A 22598-nucleotide genomic window follows, 5' to 3' on the forward strand; every position below is an offset into this window, starting at 1 on the left:
TTCTCCCCACTTAGAAAAACAAAATAAAACCCTGGTCTACAGAGGGAGTCCCAGGCCAGCCAGGGACACACAGAGAAACCCCATCTGTATCCACTGGCTAGGGAAAGCATGTCTGTTTGCTTAGGACAGTGACAGCAGAGGCAGGCTCTGGTCCTGGGAAAGGGGGCGTTGTCACCATTTCCAGAGCAACACTGCAGCCTGCTCTCTGCAAGGGGTACAGCCAGGCTCTTCCTTGGAACCCCAAATGGATACTTCAGCTTGTGGCTGCAGGTGGTGGGGCCTCGCTCAGCTGCAGGCTCCAATTGACTGAACCTCCACAGCTTCTACACCAGTGGGTTCCCCTCCACCCATTTGAAACATGAACCTTCACATGTCAGTGTGAATGCTCTGCACTGCACTGTTGGTGTCCTGGTACTGCTCCGTGTGACCGCTGCACCCTGTCCCCACCCAAGGTGGGTAAAATCCACATATGGCTGAAGAGCCTCCCATTGCCCTCGGATAGGGAGGAGAGGCAAGGCTCACATGCCCAATGATACTCTCAGCCCAGGACCTGGCTCATGGAGCTCATGACGTGACGTGACGTGACGTGACGTGACGTGACGTGACAACCACAGACTCTTAAACAAGCCGCCAAAGTGAAATGGCAATGGCAATGAGCTGTAGAGTACTCAGTGTAGTTGACATGTGAGCAGTAGAATTTTCCGTTCTGTAGTAGACCAGGTTGGTTGCTAACTTGAGAAAAGCCTCCTGTCTCAGCCTAAGTGCTTGGATTAGAGGTGTGTGACACCAATACATGTCTATGACATGACACGTTGAAGGAAATAAAAAAGTTGGTACTGTGCAAGTTACTCTTCTGACCACCAGTGTTCTCATCTGTGACGTGCACGTAGGGTCTCCTTAAGTTCACTTGGTTGTCATGGGGATGAAACAGTACACAGAGGTTCCAGCAAATCCCAGGAACCAGTAAACTCCTAGGTTCCTATTAACTAGCTTTCCATATTCTATAGTACAACATACAGACTGGATAGAGTATAGAACATGCAGGCCTCATAGACACTGCTAGAACATGCAGATTTGACAGAGTACAGAACACACAGGCCTCGTAGCTGATGCAAGAACACGCAGACCCAATAGGGTACAGAACACACAGGCCTCATAGATGATGCAGGAACATGCAGACCGGATAGAGTATAGAACATGCAGACCTCACATACAATACTAGAACATACAGACCCAATGGAGTATGAACACACAGGCCTCATAGATGTTACTAGAACATACAGACCTGATACAGTCTAGAATACACAGGCCTCATAAATGATACTAGAACATACAGACCTGATAGAGTCTAGAACACACAGGCCTAATAAATGATACTAGGTCATACAGACCTGATACACAGAACACACAGGCCTCATAGATGATACTAGAACATACAGACCTGATACACAGAACACACAGGCCTCATAGATGATACTAGAACATAACCGATACACAGAACACACAGGCCTTCATAGATGATACTAGAACATACAGACCCTATCACAGAACACACAGGCCTCATAGATGATACTAGAACATACAGACCTGATACACAGAACACACAGGCCTCATAGATGATACTAGAACATACAGACCTGATACACAGAACACACAGGCCTCATAGATGATACTAGAACATACAGACCTGATACACAGAACACACAGGCCTCATAGATGATACTAGAACATACAGACCTGATACACAGAACACACAGGCTCATAGATGATACTAGAACATACAGACCTGATACATAGAACACACAGGCCTCATAGATACTAGAACATACAGACCTGGTACAGTATGGGAGAACAGGCAGACAAGAGGGTAGATTTGCTTGTTTGCTTATAGCTCTGTGGATGGAACTCATGGTCTTGTACATACTAGGCAATCTCCGTGCCAGAACCGGGTGTCCCCAGCCTTTCTACCCAATGTAAAATTCTACTGCTCAAATTCATAAACACTGATATTGTATTCATTTGATGGACAGTTTGGAAGGCCATGAAAGAGAACCTGGCGGAGACATCAATGCCTCAGTACTCTGCCTCAGTTACATTGTGGCTGGGTTGTGTAAGGGAGCAGAAGAGACAGGGCCAGAGCTAGGAACTTACCCCTTATAAGTCGACTGCTCTGTAACATTAATTCTTCTCTCCGGAATCTCTCTGGATCCAGTTCTGAGTAGTCCCAACTGTCATAGCTCTGTGGGCAAGGATATGTCCCTAAAAGAAGCCAAGAGTGGTGATGGCCACTTCCACCAGTGAGAACAAAGTGAGGACAAAGGGAACCAGAGGCCTTGAGCCCCCTGCTGGTTACAGGGAACCGGAGAGCTGCTGGCAGCATTGTCCTGGCCTTGTCATGTCCTCTCTAGAGGGGTTCTTCACCTGCAGAATGGGGGCAATGCCACCCGCCCCACCTTCTTCTGGTGCCTGGGTGTGTGACTCTGTGACAAGTGTTAACGACGATACCACAGTCACCCACTTTCCTACTCGCCTCCCATCGTTCTTGCTGGACTACGAGCTCCCTTCCCCAGGAACAGGGGCTGGGGCGGCCATGTCTGGGTCCCCAGGGCCTCCTGCTGGACCCAGCAGCAGTAAATAAGTAAGTGCTCGGTGAAGGTTTCTTCAACACACTCTCAGGCTAAACTGAGCACCAGAAATGATGTTTCCAGGGGTCACTGGGGAAATCTGAGCCACTGTGCACTAGGAGTAGCCGGGAGGTTTATTTCTGGTGATTAGTTAGATGAACACAGGACCAGGGAGAAGGCGCAGCAGGAAGAAGGTGGGAAATGAGAGACCTAGCGAGCTCTGGAGGGGACAACCCTGGGTCAAGGACATGGCATTCAGTTGTTTGCTCTTGAACTTCTTTAACCCTTCACGTTCAGGGGCCGAAAGGGTACGCAGTGACGAGTTCATACAGCAGGCCCCAGGCTTCCGGCCTTAGAAAGGCCTGCAAGGCTAGGCCTTGGCTAGAGTCTGGGAACACAGCCGGCAAATTGTTCCTTGTTCTGACACAAAACTACTTTTTTTGTTTGTTTGTTTTTTTTGTTTGTTTGTTTTTTTGTTTTTTCGAGTCAGGGTTTCTCTGTAGCTTTTGGAGCCTGTCCTGGACTAGCTCTGTAGACCAGGCTGGCCTTGAACCCAGAGAAATCCACCTGCCTCTACCTCCTGAGTGCTGGGATTACAGGCGTGCACCACCACCGCCCGGCTACAAAACTACTTTTAATGAGTGAACTATTGTTCTTGGGCTGTCAGTATAGAATGTGACCTAGCTAAATGCCAGCCCTTCAGGACTGAGACACCAGATAGACACAGGTGTCTCCAAGAGGACCCTGAAAGAAACCTTGGCCACTGAATCTCTGATGTGCTTCTCCTGGGCAGAGACATCACACACTCGTAGCTACATCTCCCTAGCAGGTAGATAAATAGGCTCTGTGTGACTCCTTGAGGTAAGGATGGAGTGAGCCCTAGGAGGTCTGCACAGGGATCCTCCAAAGCAAGCTCCTCCTCCTCTACCATCCAGCTGTGCTTCCTACTGGACACTGGAACGCTTAGCCATGGTGACAAAGCTCCTTATGAGGAAGTGACCTTCTCATCCTTCTTGTTCCCAACCTAAAATGTCAAAGGTGCCTGTTTCATACAATATCTAGCCAGCAAAAATCTCATGATAAATAGCAGCATTCAACCATCTCAGGAAGGTTCTAGGCTGAGAAAAGGGAAGTGGGAAAGGAATAAAGTTGCTGGGAAGCCAACGTGGAGCTGGCCACATGGGTCATGTGCTCTGGGGTCACTGGAGCATGGATAACAGGGCTGAACCGATACCTGCTGCCTTGTTCCCTGCAGATGAGGTGAAGCACAGACTCCAGTCAGGCAGCCATGTTTCAGAACTGTCTACAAGGAAAGGGGACTAGCGACTGCAGCTCAACTCCCTCTGTCCCTCTGTCCCTCTCTCTCCCTCCCTTGCCACTTCCTTCCCTCTCTCTTCCTCTCTGGTGTTCCGAGATGGGTCTAAGCAACTCTGGTTGGCCTGGTACTTGCCACGTAGCCCAGGCTGACCCAAACTCATAGTAATCTTCCTGCCTCTACCTCCCAAGTGCCTAGACTGCACCAGCTTTAACTTTATGGTTCATTTTGGCTGCAATATTCATTGAGATTTTTAAGGCAGGGTCTTGCTATGAGTTCAGGCTAGCCTTGAACCCTCAAAATCCCTGCTATAGCCTCTCAAACACGAGGGATGAAGACACGCAGCACCAAGCTCAGACTCTTCACTGTCAAGGAGAGAACAGGAAAGCTGTGGTAATGCAGAGTGATGCCTCTGGTGGAAAACAGTTCTGAACTAACTTCCTTCCCTAGTCGGTAGGCACCCCTCCCCTCTCACCTGAGATCCACAGGCCCATGGTGTTACAAATCTCCGACTTGAATTCGTGGGTGTTGAACCAGGACTGGGGGAAGCAGCAGCAGAAGCTGGTGTATAGGGCTTTGCTCAGAAGCGACGGAAGCCTCTGGGGAGAAGCAGAGCTCAGCATGAGTCCCAGCGCCTCTGCTCTCAGTGAAGAGCCCGGGCTGAGCCAAGAACCTGTGACCAAATTCCTTCCCAACGCCAGGCTACCTTCCTTTCTGTCTTGGGCTGTCTCCCCATCCCCGGATGTCACTGAGGATGCTCCTCAGGAACTAGGCTCTGCTCAGCCAGCAACCTCCACCTTCCCCTGGCATGCCTCCACAGTGTTCTACCGCTCAGTGCATCTACACTCTGCTCAGAGCACAGGCCAGGAAACAGCACGACATGGAGATGTCTACACTAACATACACATGCATCTCCCTATCACTGTCTCCCCCAAATAATGAGGTGAACTCACTATGCAGCCCAAGAACTTATGAAAATCCTCTCTCAGCCTCCTGAATGCTGGAATTACAGGTGTGAACCACTATACAAAGTTTAAAGGGGGTCCTCTCCTCTCTTCTCAGTGTGATGCTGGAGACTGACCTTAGGACCTCACACATGCTGAGAAGTACTCTATTTCTGGTCAATTATTATTTCCATTTCCATTTTTTTTTTTCTGGAGCTGAGGATCGAACCCAGGGCCTTGTGCTTGCTAGGCATGTGCTCTACCACTGAGCTAAATCCCCAACCCATCATTTCCATTTTGTTTTGTGGCTAAATTTTTCTCCTATCCATACTTCTTTCTGGGTAAATTTCTCATTTTTGTACTTTTATCCATGGATCTATGAGATGTCCAATTTGTTAAAAATTTGTTTTAGACTTGAGGGTTTTGCCTACATATATATTCATGTACACATGTATGCTGGGTACGTGCAGAGGTCAGGAAAACATATAGGATCCCCTGGAACTGCAGCTAAAGATGGTTATAAGCTACCGTATGGGTGCTGGGAACTAAACCCATGTCTTCGTAAGAGCGACAAGAGCTATTCACTGCCAAGCCATCTCTCCAGGCCCAAGATGTTGAATTTTCCCACTGATTTGCAACAGTTCTTTATGCTGTGTGGCATGTACACCACCAGGTGCTGGAGAGTTGGTGCAGTGGTTAAGAACATTAGCTGTGGGTTGGGGATTTAGCTCAGTGGTAGAACGCTTGCCTAGTAAGTGCAAGGCCCTGGGTTGGGTCCTCAGCTGGGGGGGGGGGGTTGCAAGGGTGGGGGACATTAGCTGCTCTTGCAGAAGGGCCAGTTTCAACTTCCAGAACCCACAAGGCAACTCAGCCATCTGCAACTTTAGTTCCAGGGGGCCCAGTGCCACCTCCTGAACTCCACAGGCACCAGGCATGAACATGGTGCACAGACATACATGTAGGCAAAACACTCATACACATTCAAAAACAAATCTAAAAAGATGCCACCAGTATTTCTGTATAGATTGTTATTTACATCTTCATCTTGTGTGTAGTAGTTAAAAAAAACAAACAAACTACACAGTCAGTGGATAGGTGTAGTGACACAGGCTTATAATCCTGTCACTTGGATTGGAGGCAGGAGGATGGAGAATTTGAGGCTAGTCAAGACTACATAGTCAGTTTGAAGCTAGACTGGGTTAGAGTGATACCTTGTCTCATTATATATCTATATATCTGGCCAGGCAGTGGTGGCACATGCCTTTAATCCCAGCACTCGGAGGCAGAGGCAGGTGGATCTCTGTGAGTTTGAGGCCAGTCTGATATATATATACACCACACACACACACACACACACACACACACACACACACACACACATATGGTATGGATACATAGTTCAATCTATCAGCCTTTTGCTTTATGGCTATTTCTCCCGCATCCTGTTTACACTGTCTTTCCTCACCTGCAAATTATCTAAATATTGACACACTTCTTCCACAATCTCTTTAGGTCATATACACATCCACAGAAAACGTAGACACGTGTTTACACTTCTCATTCTCACATCACAAGCTTATTCAGATACTATAGAAACATGAAATAGAACAGCAAAGGGGACAGAAGAATGGTGGAGCAGTTAACAGCACCGGCTGCCCTTCCAGAGGACCCAGGTTCAATTCCCAGCACCCACACGGCAGCTCACAGACAACTGTAACTCCAGTTCCAGGGGATCCAAGGCCCCCTTCTGGCCTCTGCTGGCACTACGTGCACACGGCACATACAGATACATAGACAAAACACCCACATAGATACGTAAAGAGTTTTTAATTCTTAAAAAAAAAATAAGAAAAAAAAAAAAAAGAAATAGAGAGCTGCCAGGAGGTGGTGGCGCACACCTTTAATCCCAGCACTCGGAAGGCAGAGGCAGGAGAATCTCTGTGAGTTCAAGGCCAGCCTGGTCTACAGAGTGAGATCCAGGGCAGCCACCAAAACTACCCAGAGAAACCGTGTCTTAAAAAAAAAAAAAAAAGAGAGAGAAATGAAATCTCTCAGTACCTCACTCGCCATTGCTAAGAACTCGGCAGATATTTTCCAGATTTTTTTTCTATTCTTGGGTGTGCATGTGTGTGCATATACACACAGAATTGTATCACCATCTAATGGCAAGAATACATTAAGAACTGCATCAATAGGTGACTTCATCATTGTATACATACCACAGACCGTACTTACACAAATTATAACGGCTTGTCACCTTTGTGTAATATTAACTCATGGGGCCACTGCCAGAAATGCAATCTATCATGAACACAATTGTTTGTAACAAAGTGTGTGTTTGCTATATACACATTGGTTTAAAACATTGAATAACTTGCTTCCCCTCTCCCAACTCAAAACATATCGTTATGTCTTCCCCAGTGAGTGTAGGACTCAGTCATACTTCTTTGCAATCAATGGCTTAATTATAAGCTCAGGCACGGGTACTTATTACTCCTTTATGGAAAGCCTGTTTGGAGCATTCTCTTGCCAGCAGAGGGGTTTTCTAAGCAGCAGGTGACACTCACTTTGATGAGCGCCTCTTCATAGTGAGTCCGGACCATTTTGAACAGCAGGATGGCGTAATTTCGGGCTATTCGGTCAAACAGCTTGTGCTGGATTTCCTTGTTTGGCTGTCAGGTGAGAGACAGACAGTTACCAGCATGCCTGCTGCGGCTGCCAAGGGGCTGCCTTGCTTTCTATCTGTTGTTTTTGCAGGCATGGCCTCACCAGGTGACCCCAGGCTGGTCTTGAATTGCACCACCACAGCTGGCATGCATCTGCGATTCAGGCAAAGCACTGCTCTCAGGGTCAGAAACCTTACTCTCCAGAGCAATGGTTCTCAACCTAAGGCTGCAACCCTTTACTCCTGTCGCTCATGTTGTGGTGACCCCAACCATAAACTTACTTTCTTTTTCTTTTTTTTAAAAAAATATATTTATTAAATTTTTCCCATTTTGCATACCAACCCCAGTTCCCCCTCTCCCTCCCTTTCTCCCTCCTCCTCACCTCCCTCCCACTCTACCCCCATCCACTCTTCAGAGTGGGTAAAGCCTCCCATGGTAGTCAACAAAGTCTGGCATACCAAGTTGAAGGAGAGCCTAGCCCCTCCCCATTGTATCAAGGCTGAGCAAGGTATCCCATCACAGGGAATGGGCTCCAAAAAGCCAGGTTCATGCACCTGGGTAAGTCCTGGCCCTGCTGCCAGGGACCCCACAAACAGATCAAGCCACACAACTGTCACCCACATTCAGGGGGTCTAGTTCAGTCCCATGCAGGTTCCCGAGCTGTCAGTCCAGAGCCAGTGAGCTCCAACTAGCACCGGTCAGCTGTCTCTGTGGGTTTCCTCATCATGATCTTGACCCCATAAACTTATTTTCATTGTTACTTCATAGCTGTAATTTTGCTACTGTTATGAATTGTAATGTAAGTATCTGACATGTGACCCCTGTGAAAGGTCATTTGACACGCAGGCCCTCCCCCCATTCCCCCACCCTCCGCAAAGGGGTTGCAACCATGGGTTGAGAACCACTGACCTAGAGAGTTAGCTTCCATGCTTTGAGGAAGGAGCTGCTTGCCTGCTGTCCACATAAGCACACACAGAGTGTCAGGGAAAAAAACTCCCAACTCTGGGCCAGGAGGTCCCAAGCTCTCTCTCACCCCTGTCCTGGAGCCACGACTCAGCAGAGACTATCTGCGCAAGCTCAGGGGAGCTGCAGGGCACTGGGTAATAGCAAAAGTTTAGGTACATGGGCGGGGCCTGAGGAGGGAGGTGACAGGTTGTCTGCAGAGGTGACTCATGGGAACAGAGGGACTTGTTGCCCACGCTAAAGACAGGGCTCTGTTCCACAGGAAAGCAAGGTAAGCGAGGAGGAGACACGGATTCACATTTACCTGATACCGTTCATGAAATAACCACCAAAAGCTGTCCAGCCAGATGGCGCTGAAGGAGGGAGAAGACAGAAACTTCTCTAATTCTCTGTCTGAACAGTAAGACTGGAAAAGAAACAAAATTCCCATTAGTATTGTGGTCTTTGTTATTATTACTGCTATTGTTGCTCAAGATGCCTGGAGCTTGTGATTCTCCTGCCTCAGCCTCCTGAGGGCTGAGTCCCTAACCATGAAAACAAACAAAAAAAGGCCCCTAAGCTTTCACTGAGTCCTCATGGTTTTCATGGCCCTATGCTAAGTGACATGACATTTCCCTCTTAACCTGGCTGGAATCTTTGAGCCCACATTATTATCACGTACTAGGAAACTGAGACCCCACAGTTCAGGACACTGAGGACCACAGAGCTCAAAGGACTTACCCAAAGGAATATGACCAGCAAGTGGCAGAGCCAGTACTAGGAACCCACAACTCTAGATGGAGGCACCCAGGTACCCCTCCTTCTCACCGCTGGACAGCAACAGTTGCAAACCTGTGTGGTTACTACACAAATGTCAAGTGTAGAGCCTAGGAGTCTACTGAATCAGTCATAAACATACATAAGTCAAAAATGAAAACCACCGGGTGGTGGTGGCGCACACCTTTAATCCCAGCACTCGGGAGGCAGAGGCAGGCGGATCTCTGAGTTCCGTGGCTACTGGCTAAACATCTCTTCATCTCACTCAGGTGGGACTGACTCACCACAGCCGGGCTGCAGGAAGGAGCCAGGAAGAGGGGAGGAAGGGGAGGAGAAGAAAAGAAGGGAAGAAGAGAGATAAATAGAGACAGGGAGTGTGTGTCTGTGTGTGTGTGTGTGTGCGCAGCAGTGAGTACAGCTGACATGTGAGTCCCAGGAATGGAGGGTTGACCAGTTAAGAGCTAATGGATCCATGACCAATGACCAGAGAGCTGTTTGGGGGACAGAGATTATGTAACCATAAGAGATGAAGAGACCAGGCAGGCGGTGGTGGCACACACCTTTAATCCCAGCACTCAGGAGGCAGAGGCAGGCGGATCTCTGAGTTCGAGGCCAGCCTGGTCTACAGAGCGAGATCCAGGACAGACTCCAAAGCTACACAGAGAAACCCAGCTACCCGGTCACTGAGAGCACTCTGAGCGTTTTCCCTCTGCAGACCTCCACACAGCTGTCGCCTGCCTCTGGCACTGCCTCACACATGCACATGGCATCTTTGGGCATCAACACTCTTCCCTCCAAAGCTCTATGCACGCACAGTTCTCAAGGTGCCTAGCCTAAGCCTAGTTCCAGTCTACTGTCTGCTCTGTTTCCTATCTACTGCCATGTAAACAAGCAGCCACCACCTCCCACTGCCACAGACAGAGACAGATCCATTCGGCCTTGCCACCCCACCATGATGTACTAAAATTCTCTTTGACACCATGAGCTCTCAGAGACAGAAATAATAAATAAATAAACAAACAAAGCTTTCTTTCCTTAAGTCGTCTCCATCAGGTAGTCTGTCACAGTAGTGACAAAAGCAACTGACAGAATCCCCAATATGTCACCAAATGAGGACTTCATCAGTATGCCAGTGCTGAAGACGGAGCCCTCAGGGCCAGTCACTTCCCCAAAACCCTACCTCGGAACATCACACATGGGAACAAGCCTTTAGCACATGAGCTTTGTTAGGGGATACTTCGCACCAAAGCCATAACTGTTCTGACTAGAAAGAAACAGAAGTGAGGCTCACCAATGTGCCACAGAGCAGCTCACAGAACAGCAGATGGCCCCAGACAGACCCACACCTATGAAGGTGCATGCTCCAGCTCTTTTTTATTTTTTAAATAGGACACATGATCAAGGCACACTGCACGGGCTGGCACGATGGCTCAGGAGCTAAAAGCAAGTCTGCCAATACTGATGACCGGGTTCCATCACTCTCAGTGTCCTCTGACCTCAACACGAATGCGTGCACAGCCAGGGCAGAGCTGACTTCCTGCCCTCTTCCTTACCTTGCCACTAAGGGGGTTTTTCTCAGATCGGATCACATTGCCCACCATGTCACAGAAGTCCACGCCGTTGGGAAGCTTGTTGGGCCTAGTTTCGTCAAACTGGGGGTGCTGGTGCAGCTCTGCCAGCAGATTCTTATCTGCTGTTTTCTGAAGAAAAACAAAAGCACACTATGAAAATGGAGTCCATCATCTTGACAGTTTAAAGCAATAACATGCCTTCCCCTTCGACACACAGACAGTCCAACAGACTCATAGACAGGGAGCAAACAAGGGTTTCCCAACCCCAGCACCGCTCCCCAACATCTGCTTACCTTAGCTCTGTTTTCCATAAAGGCTCTGAGCAAAGATTTCCAAATACATTTGTTATTTTAATCCCCCCACACCTGTCTCTCCAACACATACACACTTTTATCTTCTACATTAGTCACCTAACCTCACTCTAGATTACTCCAGTCTGTGTGTGTGTGTGTATACTGTTCTCAAAATTTCCATTTAAACCAGGGGGTGGTGGCGCACGCCTTTAATCCCAGCACTCAGGAGGCAGAGGCAGGCGGATCTCTATGAGTTCAAGGCCAGCTTGGACTACAGAGTGAGTTCCAGGACAGGCGCAAAGCTGCACAGAGAAACCCTATCTCGAAAAAATAAACAAACAAACAAAAATACCATTTAAGCTGCTACAGTTTAATTGACTTCTCCCTGATTACTTTCAATATTACTGTCATTAATATCTTAGAGCACATACATACCTTCCCCTGTGGGTCATTTATTTAGCATGATTTTTGAGACAGAGTTTCAAGTGCTGGGATTAAAGGCGTGTGGTACTACTACCCAGCTAGCATGATTTTCTTAAAACAGTAATATTGTATCAAATGATGTAACTGTCTCAATATATCTCATTACTGAGTATGTATCATTACACCCTACTGCACCTACTGGATACCCTGTGAAGGGCTAGTTGTTCACTTTCTATAAACTGGCTATGGGAGGGGACCATGAGAGAGCAGCTTGCTGAATGACTGCTGATCCTGAATCAGAGGTCACTCTGCCATTTACTCCACATGCCACCTCAGGCAGGACCCACCCAGACCCCATCAATGGCATGTGAGGCAATTCACTACAGAGTCTACCACCAACAGGATCCATGCTGTTATGGAATTTATGAAGTTAAAAGTTATATTTAAAAAAAAAAAGCGGGGGGGGGGGGGGCGGGCTGGAGAGATGGCTCAGCGGTTAAGAGCACTGGCTGCTCTTCCAGAGGTCCTGAGTTCAATTCCCAGCATCCACACGGTGGCTCACAACCATCTGTAATGAGATCTGGCGCCCTCTTCTGGCCTGCAGTCATACATGCTATATACATAATAAATAAATAAAAATCCTTTAAAAAAAGTAATGGAAACAGAAGCAATCAAGACAGGTCAGTGAGTAAAGATGCCAGCTGCCAAGTCTGCCAACCCAAGTTCAAGCCCCGGGACTCACTATGTAGGAGAGAGAACTGACTTCTGCAAGTCGGCCTTAGGCTTCACATGTGTGCCATGGCATGTGCACCCCCCCAAAACAATACATATAGTAAAATTTTTTCAGAAAAGATAATGCATTGTTTCCTAAGGCTTTGGGTACAAGCGATCTGTATAGTTTAAATAACCAACTTTTGGGGGTTCTTTTTGCAATTAAAGAAAAATTAGCAATGCTGGAGGACAGAACCCGGGGGCTTTGTGCATGCTAGGCAAGCACTCTCCCTGAGCCACAACCCCAGCCTGTGGTAGTGAACCTTGACAAGGACAGCTGTAGATGGACTTGGTGGCAATAGAGGGGGTTGGCCCTGGGTTGGAGAACTGAGAGGAAAGCCATGCCTTTCCTCTGACAAGCTGCATGACCTGGGACAGTCATGTCAGCTTCCTGGCATGTCTGTAGTGATCACCAGCACCAGCCTGGCTGGTGAGGAGAGTGGAGACACGGGAACCTCTTGTGCAGAGGACACACGGAGTTGTGTGGCACCATCACGGTGAAGCTGGAGGACCCTGTTTCTAAGCGGAGATGCCTCAGATCTCACAGTCACAGACACAGGAATCTGCAACGCTCTTGTTGCCAGGGCTGGGTTCGGTTCGGCCCTTTCAAGAGTGACGTGAGCAATTCTAGTGTTAAAGTATCGCCAGATCTTTGAAAAAGCGAATGCTGCACTTTATGCATCACTGCCTAGGCAGCAAATCTTCCTTCCTGAGGAACGAAACCCGTTTTGTGCATGGTAGAAACCGCTGGGAAAGCAACAGAGCGCTGGCCTCTTACCCTCTTGCTCAGGATCAACTTGGCATTCCGGAGCTCTGAGCCTTTGCAGGTTATCGGCAGCTCTTCCTTTGGTGGCTTGACTAAAGAGGGAGGGAAGTCAGACATGAGGAGCGGTGGTTGCACCTGCTACTGAGAGCTAAGACGGCTGCTGGGGAGGGCTGCTGGGGGACCAGCAGCCTGCTAGGTCCTGGCCTATCTGTTTGGGAGCCGTGGGGAAGACAGGACACTGCACAGGCAAGTTCCTGTTCCTAGCAGGACTCTCCTGGTCAAATATATCTGATGGCGCCACCAGGTGGGCTGTATGAAGGGACAGGGATGGAAGCACCTGGTATGATGTGTCACCTAGCGGATAGTCAGTCCCACGTGACCCCATCCTTGTGCAATGTCCAGTTTGATGGAAGGATTCTACTGAAGAGGTCAAAAAACTACCCTCAGGTGGAACTCTGGATTCCTACTCAATTGCATTTCAAAGATTTAAAAAAGGGGGGGGGTCCACTTCAGTGGCAGAGCATGTGCTTGGCATGTACAGGCTCTGGGATCCATGCCTAGCACCACAAAACAAAAACGCTAAAAAGAATCTTTAAAAAACAAAATCAAAAATCAAACCCCACAAAAACACTTCTCAGGCTGAGAAAGGATTTTTTTGCCTTTGTCTCCTGGGCTGCTGTGAGTTCTCTCTTTTAAAGACTTCTTCTCCAACTCATAGTCCTCAATGGCCTTCAAAAACCAGAAGAAGAAGAAAAAAAGGAAGGAGAGGGGCGTTAGAGACTGATGTAATGCTAGGGAAGAGGACAGGGGTCAGGGATGGGAGGTTTCCCTTCCTGGCATCCAAAAGCCTGAAACAGAGTATGGAGCCAAGTACCTGTTTTCTTCCCCCTGGGTGGTAGGGACCTTGGCCTTCGCTGTCACTGACATGAGGCCAATGTACCCCTGCATTATGCTGTTCTTCTGGCTCCACTTCTGAGGAGCACAAGATGCAGACAGGGTTCTGACTGTAACCCACAGGTACACACGTGCAAAGAAGGTAATAATAGCTGGGTGGTGGTGGCGCATGCCTTTAATCCCAGCACTCGGGAGGCAGAGGCAGGCGGATCTCTGTGAGTTCGAGGCCAGCCTGGTCTCCAAAGCGAGTTCCAGGAAAGGCGCAAAGCTACACAGAGAAACCCTGTCTCGAAACAACCCCCCAACAAAAGAAGGTAATAATAATACCCACCTTCCATGGTCCCTCTAAGGACCTGAGAGAAAATATTCAGTGTGTTTTCACAACAGCACAGAGCTGTCGAACAGGTGCTTACTAGGGACTAACATTGTTATCAATCAGTATACCCTGGACCTCTCACCAGAGCCCATTGTATCTCTGATGCTCCCCACCCTCACCTTAGAAAAAGAAAGGAACGTGAATGTTAGTGGCCCTCACAATGCACTGACGGTCAGTGAGGGCTAGCTGTGCTTGGGTCGGGTTGTCTGTGGGAGTGCTGGCTGTGTCACCCGGCAGGACGGCTTCTGGGATGGTAGAAGTGACCTCACAGTCAAGTCAGGTACATAAAGGTAACAGCAGACAGACCTATGCAGACTTCCTTCATGTGCACTCAACAGACATGCACGGTCCCTGCTGTCACCAGGTCGGGCATGTGTTACAACTCATCCGATCCCTGTGAATGCCCTCAGGTAGGTGGATAGTGTCAGGCCTTTTACCGGATGTTGGGGGTCATTTCCCTCCAGTCAGAATTCAAGAGAACTGCTGGCAGGAATTTTAGGCCCTGCAGTCTGACTGGGAAGGTCACACACCTGGTGCTCCCTCCCCGCATGAGGATGTCCATGCACAGAGTCATTCCAGGGAGAGTGTCCACGTTCTCTACTGCTGTTCACAACTGAACTCCAATCCCAGAGGTGGGCTGGGAACTGATGCTAGTGGTCCCCTCCTCATTCATAAAGAACGGCTTCGCTTGTATGAAAAGAAGATTGGGGCCGGCCAGATGGCTCAGCACATAAAGGCGCCTGTCACAGAGCCTGATGACCTTAGTTTGGTTCCCAGGACCCACGTGATGGAAGGAGAGAACCGACTCCCACAAGCTGTTCTCTGACCTCCACATGTGTGCCATGGCAAGCATGCATGTTCTCTCTCTCTCTCTCTCTCTCTCTCTCTCACACACACACACACACACACACACACACACATTTAATTTTTTTTTTAAAGGAATTTGACTATATTTATTCCACTGAAAACTTTTACTTCCAGGTCTATATTCTGCAGACATATGCAAATGAGCCCTGTGGTGATTCACTTTTTGTCAACTTGGCACAAACTGGGAGCCATCTGGGAAGAGGGACCTCCATCAGACTGGCCTGTGGCCATATGTGTGGAATATTTTCCTGACTAATGGTTGATGTGGGCAGTGACACCCCTGGGCAGGTGTTCTGAGTTGTATAAGAAAGCAAGCCAATGGGCTGGAGAAATGGCTCAGTGCTTTAGAGAACTTGGTGCTCTTTCAGAGGACCCAGGTTCAATTCCCAGCAACTACATGGAGGCTCACAACCATCCATAATTCCAGTTCCAGGGGATCCAATGTCCTTTTCTGGCCTCCGATGGCACCAGGCACACATGGTACACATACATACATGCAGGCAAACAGTCATACATATAAAATAAAATAAATCTAAAAGAAAGGAAGGAAGCCAGGCAGCTGGGGGAGCCCTGAAAAGCAAGCCAGTAAGCAGCTCCAGTTCCTGCCTCCAGGCTCCTGCCTTGGCTTCCCTCAGTGATAGACTGTAGGTTATAAGAGAAAACAAACCCTTTCTCCCTTAGCTGCTTTTAGTAAGTGTTTAATCATAGCAACAAGAAGCACACTAGACCAAGCCCTAAAGCCCATGCCCAGAAACGTTCATATGTTCACTGTGCGCTAATGCTCACTATGCTCAATGCCAAAGAGGGGCTGGAGAGACGGCTCAGCAGTTCAGAGTCCTTCCGGAGGACGAGTTTAGAGCCCAGCACCTACCCAGCAGCTCACAGCTGCCTGTAACTCCAACTCCAGAGAGTCCAAAGTCCTCTTCTAGACTCCTTGGGCACCTGCACATACATGGCACACACACAGAAATAAAAAGATTTTAGGGGATAAAGAGGTGCCTCAATGGTTAAGAGCACTGGCTGCTCTTCCAAAGGATCCAGGTTCAATTCCCAGCACCCACATGACAGCTCACAACTGTCTGTAACTCCAGTTCCAGAAGATCTGGCACCCTCACACAGACAATATGCAGGCAAAACACCAACGCACATAAACTAAATAAATAGGCCCGGTGGTGGTAGTGGCGGCGGCGGCGGCACACGCCTGTAATCCCAGCACTCAGAAGGCAGAGACAGGTGGATCTCTGTGAGTTCGAGGCCAGCTTGGTCTACAAAGCAAGTACCAGGAAAGGCGCAAAGCTACACAGAGAAACCCTGTCTCAAAAAACAAAACAAACAAAAACAAAAACAAAAAACCTAAATAAATAATTTAAAAAATATTTTAAAATACCATTGAGATATTTATCATTAGAGAATCAATTGGTTATGCTGTATCCAACTTTTGGAATACTATGAAGCCACTAAAATAATGGGCAGGCCAATATCAAGAAGGTATTTATTTTAAAAATGAATAAATCAGTAAAACTGTAGAGCTGTAAAAACCAGCAGGCTGTAAGAGAGTATTTACAGCATGATCCTGCTTATATATATTTTTAACAGACAGAAAAAATAATAACCCAAAGGAATGTAGAACCTGTGAAAATAATAGCCTATAAAAGTTCTGGAAACAATCCATGGTGTAGGAAAAGCAATGGCTACCTCCAGGGAGGAGAGCTGTCAAGGAATGAGCGGCTCTCGCTTTTCACTTATAGACAGTCTGGATATTATGGAACAGCATATATTAACTGGCTAGTTAAATTTTTTAAACTATAAGACAGGTGTGTTGATACATGCCTGTAATCCCAGCACTGGGGAGGCAGAGCCAGGCGGATCTCTGAGTTCGAGGCCAGCCTGGTCTACAGAGTGAGATCCAGGAAAGGCGCAAAGCTACACAGAGAAACCCTGTCTCAAAAAAACAAAAAACAAACAAACAACAACAACAACAACAACAAAAAAAAAAAAACACACAGTGAAACAGGCAAAGATAACATGTGCAGGAGCCCCTGCACTGACCAGCAAGCCACAGGTATGTTTGAGAATTATGGAAGGTCTTTAGATTTAAAAGTAAAATACGAAACCAAGTTAGTCTGCAGACTTCTGGTTTCCAGGCATCAAGTAAGGGACCCACAGTCACCACTCTGCCCTTGCAAGAAAAGTCTGAACACGCTGAAACATCAACGGCTCTTCTCAAAACTGTGGAAACTGCAGCCACAGAGCAGGTGGCTGCCCCAAACTGAAAAGGTGGGCAGAGAGACAGGGGATCAACTCCCCGAAGCAGGATCCCCGAGGCAGCAACTTTGGGGTACCCCTGGAGACCCTACCCCATTACTGATGCGCTGCTGGGAGCTCAGCATGGGTGAACAGAGGTAAAAACTGCAGGAGTCAAGTCACAAAAACCACCTCAAGACGGGCGACCGTCCTAAATGTAAAAGGTAAAACTCTAGAACCACAGAGGGTAGAGTCAGAGCTCCCAAATGGTCCTGGGACAGACAATGACTTTCGACATGACACCAACGGCCAAGGACGAAGTGGAAAGTCATTGACATTTTTAATATCTGTTCTTCCAAAGACACTGTCAAAACAATTAAATGGCAAGCTACAGACTGGGGTAAAATATCTGCAAAAGGCACATCCAATAAAAGATTTCTCCAAGTCGGGAAGTGGTGGTGCAGGCCTTTAGTCCCAGCACTTGAAGGCAGAGGCAGGAGGATCTCTGAGTTGAAGGCCAGCCTGATCTACAGAGTAAGTTCCAGGACAGCCAGGGATACACAGAGAAACCCTGTCTCGAAAAACCAAAAAGAAGGAGAAGAAGATACAGAGATGGTGAACAAGCAATGAAAAGATGCCACACAGCCGGTGTGGTCGAATCAACACGTGAAACACTACCACACACCCATCAGAACAGCCATGTTCAGAACACTGGTACCACCAGATGCTGGGGGGGATCCCGAGCACAGGAACCCCGGACCTCACCGGTGGAAGGGCAACACCTTGGAAGCGGCTTTGATGTTGTGTTCTTTGGTATTTACCCAAAAGGCCTGAAAACTCACAGGGACACAAAAGCTAACACAGGGATGCCCGGCTTTATTCTTAGTTACCAGAGCACAGGCGCAACCAAAACGCCCCTGAAGAGGGGAGTAGACCAACAAGCTGCGGTACATTCAGAGAGTGGGAGTAACAGCCAATGCTGAAAAGGAACGAGCTATCCATGGAAGCCCAAGGAAGAACCTTCGATGCACATTCTAGGAACCTGCACGGCATGATTCCAACGTCATGCTTTCCTTAGAGGTGAAACCACACAGACAGTAGTGAGTGGCAGCCAGAGGTTAGGAGGTGAGGAGAGACACAGGGCAGAGTGCAGTAGCTGAGGCAGTGAAGCTGTTCTGTTTGGCACCGCAGAGACAGACATCAGTATGCACTGTCCATACTCCGCATGCGCATCAGGAGGGACGCCCACGATAAACTAGGAGGTGGGCGGTAATGCCCTGACAGGGTGGCTTTGTGGATTGTAACTGCAGTGTGGAGAGAGAGAGGTTGATGGACAGGCTATACATGTGTGGGGGTTGGGCATATGGTATACATTTCACTGTGAACTTAAAACTTCTCTTAAGAAGCAGCCTGCTGGAGCTGGAGAGATGGCTCAGCAGTTAAGAGCACTGGCTGCTCTTCCAGAGGACCCGAGCTCAGTGTCCATCCTCCACACTGGCTCAGAACCACCTGTAACCCCAGCTCCAGGGTATCCAATGCCCTCTCCTGGCCTCCAAAAGCACCCACACACATATGGCATACACACACACACACATTTTTTTAAAGTTCGTTAACTTTTCCTTTTTTTTTTTTTTTTTTTTGGTGGAGCTGAGGATCGAACCCAGGGCCTTGCGCTTGCTAGGCAAGCGCTCTACCACTGAGCTAAATCCCCCAACTCCAAGTTTGTTAATTTTTAAAAAGTGAACTTTGAAATCTCAACTGTACAAACGTGCCTTAGGAGATGTGCAGGGCCCTCAGGGCAACACTTCGATGACCCTCCCTAGTACCCTTTGTTCCTAAAGGCCTTTGCCTCAGCTCTGGCATCTGCGTTAACTCACGGAGGTGCTGGTCCACAGGCTGGATCTCAGGTCTATTTCAGTAATCCTCTGGTTCACCTGGCTCATGGAGCCAACAATGCATGCTGGGAGGCAAGCTGCTAAGGAAACTCTCCAGGAAGCAGTCACCACCGCAGAAGGGTCTCTCGGCCAGGAGGGTGGTCCAGGCTACACCATCTCTGATTCATTCCCTCTGCCAACATTCATGGCTTCCTCTTGTTTAAGTGAGTCGCTCTCATGAATGAAAATCGATGGACTGGTATGAGCTCTCCTCTGTAATTCCAGCACTTTAGAGGCTGAGGCAGGAGGACTGCCTTGAGTTTGAGGCCAGCCTGCACTTCATAGTGATCTCCTGGCTAGCCTATAGTGTATATCTAGACTGTCTAAAATAAAAACAAAAAGAGAGGGGTTGGGGATTTAGCTCAGTGGTAGAGCACTTGCCTAGCAAGCGCAAGGCCCTGGGTTCGATCCTCAGCTCTGGAAAAATGAAGAAAAAGAAAAAAAAAAAAAACAGAAAAAAAGCAAGCACACAAACAAAAACAAGAAAGAGGAGGAAGAGAAAGAAAGCGGAGGCAGAGGCGGAAAGTGAGTTTCCTGTGTTAGTCACCTTGGGAAGTGCAAACCAAGGAAAAGGCATCCACACTGCCTCAGCCTCTCTGTCAGTCTTGGGGACGTTCCTTCTGGGTATTTGTTTCAGTTTTTGACAGGGGAAGACAGGATGTCTATGCAGTGATCTTCCTGCCTCAGGTGTGTGCCCTGCACCAGCTTGCCTTCCAGTGTCCTGTGCAAGCACAACTACAATGTCAGTGGGAGCCTGGTTCACCTCCATGACTCCTTTCCACAAGAACTTACAGGCCGGATAATGTTCACAATATCGATTAGTAACACCACACGAGCCACTTAGAACATATACCGGAGGGCTGGGCTGTTGCTCTGTAAGCCACTTACACCTCTCACGACGATAAAAAATGCTGTGGTGAGTGAGCATGGCCATGGGGAAGTTTCAAAGTTTGGAATATTTCTTTCTTTCTCCTTCCTTCCTTCCTTCCTTCCTTCCTTCCTTCCTTCCTTCCTTCCTTCCTTCCTTCCTTCCTTTTTTATTTTTCTTTTTTTCTAAGGACCGAACCCAGGGCCTTGCGCTTATTAGGCAAGTGCTCTACCACTGAGCTAAATCCCCAACCCCCTCTTTCTTTTTTTTTTTTAAAAGATGTTTTGTCAGGCAGCGGTAGCACACGCCTTTAATCTCAGCACTTGGGAGGCAGAGCCAGGCGGAGCTCTGTGAGTTCGAGACCAGCCTGGGCTACACAGTGAGTTCCAGGACAGGCTCCAAAACTACACGGAGAAACCATCTCCAGACAAAAAAAAAAAGAGAAAAAAAAAGAAAAGATGTTTTACTTTTCTATATATGTATGTGTCTGAGTGCATGTATGTGCAACATGTGCATGCCAATGCCAGTGGATCCCCTGGGGTGACAGACACAGGTGGCTGTGAACAGCTTGATGTGGGCGCTGGTAACTGAATTGAAATATCAAGCACTTTTGACAGTGGAGGCATCTCTCCAGCCCCTGGGATATTTCTTTAAGAGAGCTTTTCGGTTGTGGGATGACGGGCCCAGGGCACCTGCTGTCATCCCTCGCAGTTGAATCTCTCCTGGAATCTCATCAGTTCCACCCAATCTGTTACCTTTTCACCTTCACACTTCACGTCGTAGCCTCAGGGTCTCCCAGGACTCGGCCTCTGTAAGCCTCATAATCCTGCCGCCCGACTGCACTCCTGCATAAAGCAGGCTCCTTCTCCCTTCCATTACCCTCAAGTGTTCTTACCGTGGGGAAGGCGCGTGGAAAGCCAGGACACCGAGAGGGACATGTGCTGCAGACAGGGCCAAGTTCAGTGTGGGATTAAGAAGGGCCTTAGAAAGAGGCCCAAGAAGGTAAGACTCGAGAGAGTCAGATGGGCTCACTCTAGCTGCTGTTCTGAGAAAAGCTTGGGAGAGGAATGTGGAAAGGGAGAGGCAGTGGAGGACGCAGTCTGCCTGGTGTGGCAGCAAGGCTTAAAGGCCTGGGGTTGTTTATAACCTGAGAGGTCTGTTTGCTGGATGGACTGAGATGGGGTTTGGTGATGCAGGGATGCAGTTGAGTGGAGAGATAAGGTTCAGTGAAGGTGGGACCAGGGAGAGAGCAGGGGTAGGTAGAGCCTGGGGGATGCCAGAGGGGCAGGGCAGACTGAGCCTGAGTAAGAGGGCTAGCAGGTGAGGAGAGGTGAGGTCAACCAGAGGAAATGGAGAATCTGGGTGGTGAGCTCACCTCTCTGGGGACAGAGGGCTAGCTCCTGACTTCCTAGTTGCTGTCTATTATGTTCACAGCCCCAATTCTTAGAAAGGCACAAGTAAGGGGAGTCAATCAAAAGCTTTTTCCCTCTTTCAACAGACACAACCTGGGCAACTGTGTTTTGAGTTCCTTCTGCTTAAAAAATAAACCTCAGCCGGGCGGTGGGGGCACACGCCTGTAATCCCAGCACTCGGGAGGCAGAGGCAGGTGGATCTCTGGGAGTTCGAAGCCAACCTGGTCTACAAAGCAAGTTCCAGGACAGCCTCCAAAGCTACAGAGAAATCCTGTCTGGAAAAACCAAAATAAATAAATAAATAAACCTCAGCCAGGAGGTGATAGCACACACCTTTATCCCAGCACTTGGGATGTAAAGGCAGGAGGATCTCTCTAAGTTCAAGGCCAGCCTGGTCTACAAAGTGAGTTCCAGGACAGCCATGGCTGTTACACGGAGAAACCCTGTCTACAAAAACCAAATATATATATATATATATATATATATATATATATATATATATCACCTCAAGTTGGACAACCCTTCAAAACATCACATTCCTTTAGAGGCAACACAGGACTTAAGGACTCAGAGAAAATTACCATGGCATGTAGCGTGGGCTAACAGGTAACATATATGAACCTAAGCCCTCATCACACCACTGGTAAGGCTCAGTTAGATGTTCGTGGTCTGACTGTGGGTGACAACATTGAAGGATACTGGGTGGATGGTCTTGTAACTGCTTCCTCAAAGCATTCTCCAGTACTTTCCGTGAATTGGCAGAGACCACCAGGCGCTCGTCCAATGGGATCATTGGCAAGGCGGTGATATTGATGACGTCCATTCTCTTGACAAAGTCCATTTTCCAATTTTATGTGAACTGAAAGACAAGAAGTTTCCTCTCTTTTCCCACTCCAACCTTGTTCTGTATT

General features: G+C 48.2%; 1 protein-coding gene across 1 annotated transcript in view; it reads right to left on the reverse strand.

Moving 5' to 3' along the window:
- Nucleotides 1–22598, reverse strand: part of Fam227a (family with sequence similarity 227 member A) — a 57200-nt gene that overhangs the window by 25200 nt on the left and 9402 nt on the right. Inside the window, exons 2-10 of the mRNA XM_036209115.1 lie at nt 22387–22546; nt 19351–19433; nt 13752–13821; nt 13105–13184; nt 10822–10968; nt 8817–8918; nt 7451–7555; nt 4415–4538; nt 2152–2259 (exon numbers count right to left, since the gene is read on the reverse strand). Coding sequence (XP_036065008.1) covers nt 2152–2259; nt 4415–4538; nt 7451–7555; nt 8817–8918; nt 10822–10968; nt 13105–13184; nt 13752–13821; nt 19351–19433; nt 22387–22528 — 961 coding nt within the window. The 5' untranslated portion in view covers nt 22529–22546. The remainder of the gene's footprint in view (nt 1–2151; nt 2260–4414; nt 4539–7450; nt 7556–8816; nt 8919–10821; nt 10969–13104; nt 13185–13751; nt 13822–19350; nt 19434–22386; nt 22547–22598) is intronic.

The sequence above is a fragment of the Onychomys torridus genome, chromosome 16, assembly GCF_903995425.1.
Source record: "Onychomys torridus chromosome 16, mOncTor1.1, whole genome shotgun sequence".
In the NCBI taxonomy this organism is placed as follows: domain Eukaryota; kingdom Metazoa; phylum Chordata; class Mammalia; order Rodentia; family Cricetidae; genus Onychomys; species Onychomys torridus.